The sequence below is a fragment of the Metopolophium dirhodum genome, chromosome 8 (assembly GCF_019925205.1).
Source record: "Metopolophium dirhodum isolate CAU chromosome 8, ASM1992520v1, whole genome shotgun sequence".
Classification (NCBI taxonomy): domain Eukaryota; kingdom Metazoa; phylum Arthropoda; class Insecta; order Hemiptera; family Aphididae; genus Metopolophium; species Metopolophium dirhodum.
This window is the reverse complement of record NC_083567.1, coordinates 31,092,262-31,095,125: the sequence shown is the minus strand read 5'-3', so window position 1 is coordinate 31,095,125 and position 2,864 is coordinate 31,092,262. Positions and strand designations below refer to the sequence as shown.

The following is a 2,864-nucleotide window of genomic DNA, read 5'->3' as shown; positions in this document are numbered from 1 at the left end:
TGAATTTTTTTGTTTTCTAGAATTTATTGTAATGAATAAAAATAATAATATTACATTTAAATCTTAGAATTTTTTGAAACCTTTCTTTGCACCTGTTCCCTTTGTTACTTTCAGTACATTAAATCTGACTGTTTTACTGAGGGGTCGGCATTCTCCAATTGTAACAATATCTCCAATTTCCACATCACTACATAAACAAAAATAATTATATGATTTAATATTGTTAATTTATAGGTAACTGATAATAATAAAAAAAACCATTCAATAACATACCGGAAACAAGGTGATAAGTGAACAGACATATTTTTATGACGTTTTTCAAATCGATTGTATTTACTGATGTAGTGCAAATAATCCCTCCTAATCACAATAGTCCTTTGCATCTTCATTTTACGTACCATACCAGTCAAGATACGTCCTCTAATGGAAACATTACCAGTGAATGGGCACTTCTTGTCGATGTAAGTTCCGTCAATCGCCTATAAAATAATAACCCATGTAATTAGAATACTAATATAAATATATTTTATTGATTAACATTAACACGCACTTGACATTATAATATATTTATGAATTTAAATATTAACCAGCAAATTGTATAATTATATTAACTCTCAAATATAAATTAATTTCCATCATGTAAAAAAGTTGAGCTTCAGTCTTAAAAATATTTTTGGAATAGGTTATATTATAATATGTAGTTATTAACCTTTTTTTCTTGTTGATAGTTGTCTATAAAAAATGGATGGCATAATAGTACCAATTCAATATCCTATTCCCAGATATAGAAATATAAAATCTTAAAATATAAATATTGAGCAAACTACTAATACTGCTATAAACATGTATAAATATTTAATAAAATATTAGGAAAAACGTTACTATTTTAAAATAATATATCAGTCACAAAATGCATAAGATCGTCATGATATTTTCATAATTGAAAATAAAATAAAAATTGGCGTTTAAATTAATGTAAATACTGTAATTGTACATAAAAAGATAATAATAGTTAAACTATAATTATGCAACTATTACAAAACATTAGCAAACGTTATCAATTTCACTCAGAAAAGAATTAATTTGAGTAGTTGTCAGTAAAAGAGTTTAAAATCAAAGTTAACTCATAAGACCGTCGTGTTAGTATCATCATATTATTTTTGGATTTAAATTTTAAATTAATTTACTTTATTTAATATTAAACAATTTTTACTATTAATTTTAAATAAAGAAGAGAAAATTATTATACACAGTAGTCAGTAACACAATTTGAAATCAAAGTAAATTTACTCATAAGACCGTCGTGTTAGTATCATCATATTATTTTTGGTTTTTAATTTTAAATCTATTTACTATATTTTATATTTAACAGTTTATACTATAGTTTTAAATATAGAAGAGAAAAATTGTATACGCGGTAGTCAGTAACACAGTTTTAAATCAAAGTATGTTTACTCATAAGACCGTCGTGTTAGTATCATCATATTATGTTTTCTTTTTCTTTTTAAATCTATTTACTTTATTTTATATTTAACAGTTTTTACTATTAGTATTAAATATATAAGAGAAAGTTTTTATACACGATAGTCAGTAACACAGTTTAAAATCATGATTACTCATAAGACCGTCGTGTTAGTATCATCATATTCTTTTTGGTTTTTTGTTTTAAATTTATTTACCATATTTTATACTAAACATAGTTTTTACTATTTATATTAAATACAGAAGAGAATTATTATACACAGTAGTCAGTAACACAGTTTAAAATCAGAGTAATTTTACTCATAAGACCGTCGTGTTAGTATCATCATGAAAATTGTTACTACCTACCTAATTTATTAATTATGAAAGATAATAGTTTTAATATTATCAGATAACCATTAGAAAATCAAAGTAGTTTAACTCATAACAATCAGTATTCTCATCATGATTAAAATGTAACCCTATTTACAGTAAGCCATCACATTTTTATCCTCTAACAAATTATCAGAAAACACATTTTGAAATCAGTCAAATAATCATAAGACCGTCGTGTTAGTATCATCATATAAATCAAAGTTATCACTACATGAAGTATAAATATTTCATTGAACAAATTTCAACCAACTTTATTGACTGTGGCTCCATATGAACAGATACACCTGATAATCAATAAGTATAAGGGGCAATTTAAATTTGAATGGTGAAAAATGATGAGTTATATATAAAATGAAGTTCAATAAAAAATTGCTTGCGTGACATTAGTTTAATATGAATTACTTGAACTAAGTACACTTAACAGATTTGATACTTCCTGATACATCAAATGTAAATACTAAATAGAGAAAAGACAAATTGTATATTTTAAAACAGTTTAAACTACGTTACTAGCAAGTGAACACAAACACAAAATTGGTCATTAAAAAATTAACTACAATAATCAATACCGACCTCTCTGGGAGTTTTAAAACCAAGACCAACGCTGCGGTAATGACGGAGGGGCTTCTTCTTCTTGGATTCCTTGCGGTTCAAGAACACAGTAGGTTGCTTTTGGAAAGCTTTTTCGGTCTATAAACGTGAAATGTTTGTTTTAGTTTAAAGCAATACATAATGCAAAGGCATTCCATGTGGTCTGAATGTCTGACACACATCAATGAAATACAACATCAAAACAGTATAATAGCGTTAAACCGATTTTAAATCGTTTGATGATTAATGAATATTACCTGATCGGCCATGTTGAGTAATGTACAGCGAAAACAATTCAGAAAAACTAAAAATTTTCTGACACTCGTTCAGAAAACAAACGTCGAGAAAATTGAAGGAAAGTGTCCGAAACTGCTCTAGCCATACATAACCTCAAAACCGTGAGCGACGAATCTCGG

General features: G+C 26.5%; 1 protein-coding gene across 1 annotated transcript; it reads right to left on the bottom strand.

The window, feature by feature from the left end:
• On the bottom strand, positions 1-2,864 carry LOC132951041 (small ribosomal subunit protein uS17). The gene is made up of 4 exons (XM_061022728.1): positions 2,706-2,864; positions 2,431-2,547; positions 274-479; positions 1-187 (listed from the first exon to the last, which is right to left on the bottom strand). The coding sequence occupies exons 1-4, from the start codon at positions 2,715-2,717 to the stop codon at positions 64-66; spliced, it is 459 nt and encodes a 152-aa protein (XP_060878711.1). The 5' UTR covers positions 2,718-2,864; the 3' UTR covers positions 1-63.

Bases quoted from the DNA above. Each gene is read 5' to 3' on its own strand.
- LOC132951041 (XM_061022728.1), bottom strand. The intron at 480-2,430 runs GTCGGTATTGAT...ATTATTTTATAG, and splicing joins GTTTTAAAACTCCCAGAGAG to GCGATTGACGGAACTTACAT. The intron at 188-273 runs GTATGTTATTGA...TTGTTTATGTAG, and splicing joins CACTTATCACCTTGTTTCCG to TGATGTGGAAATTGGAGATA.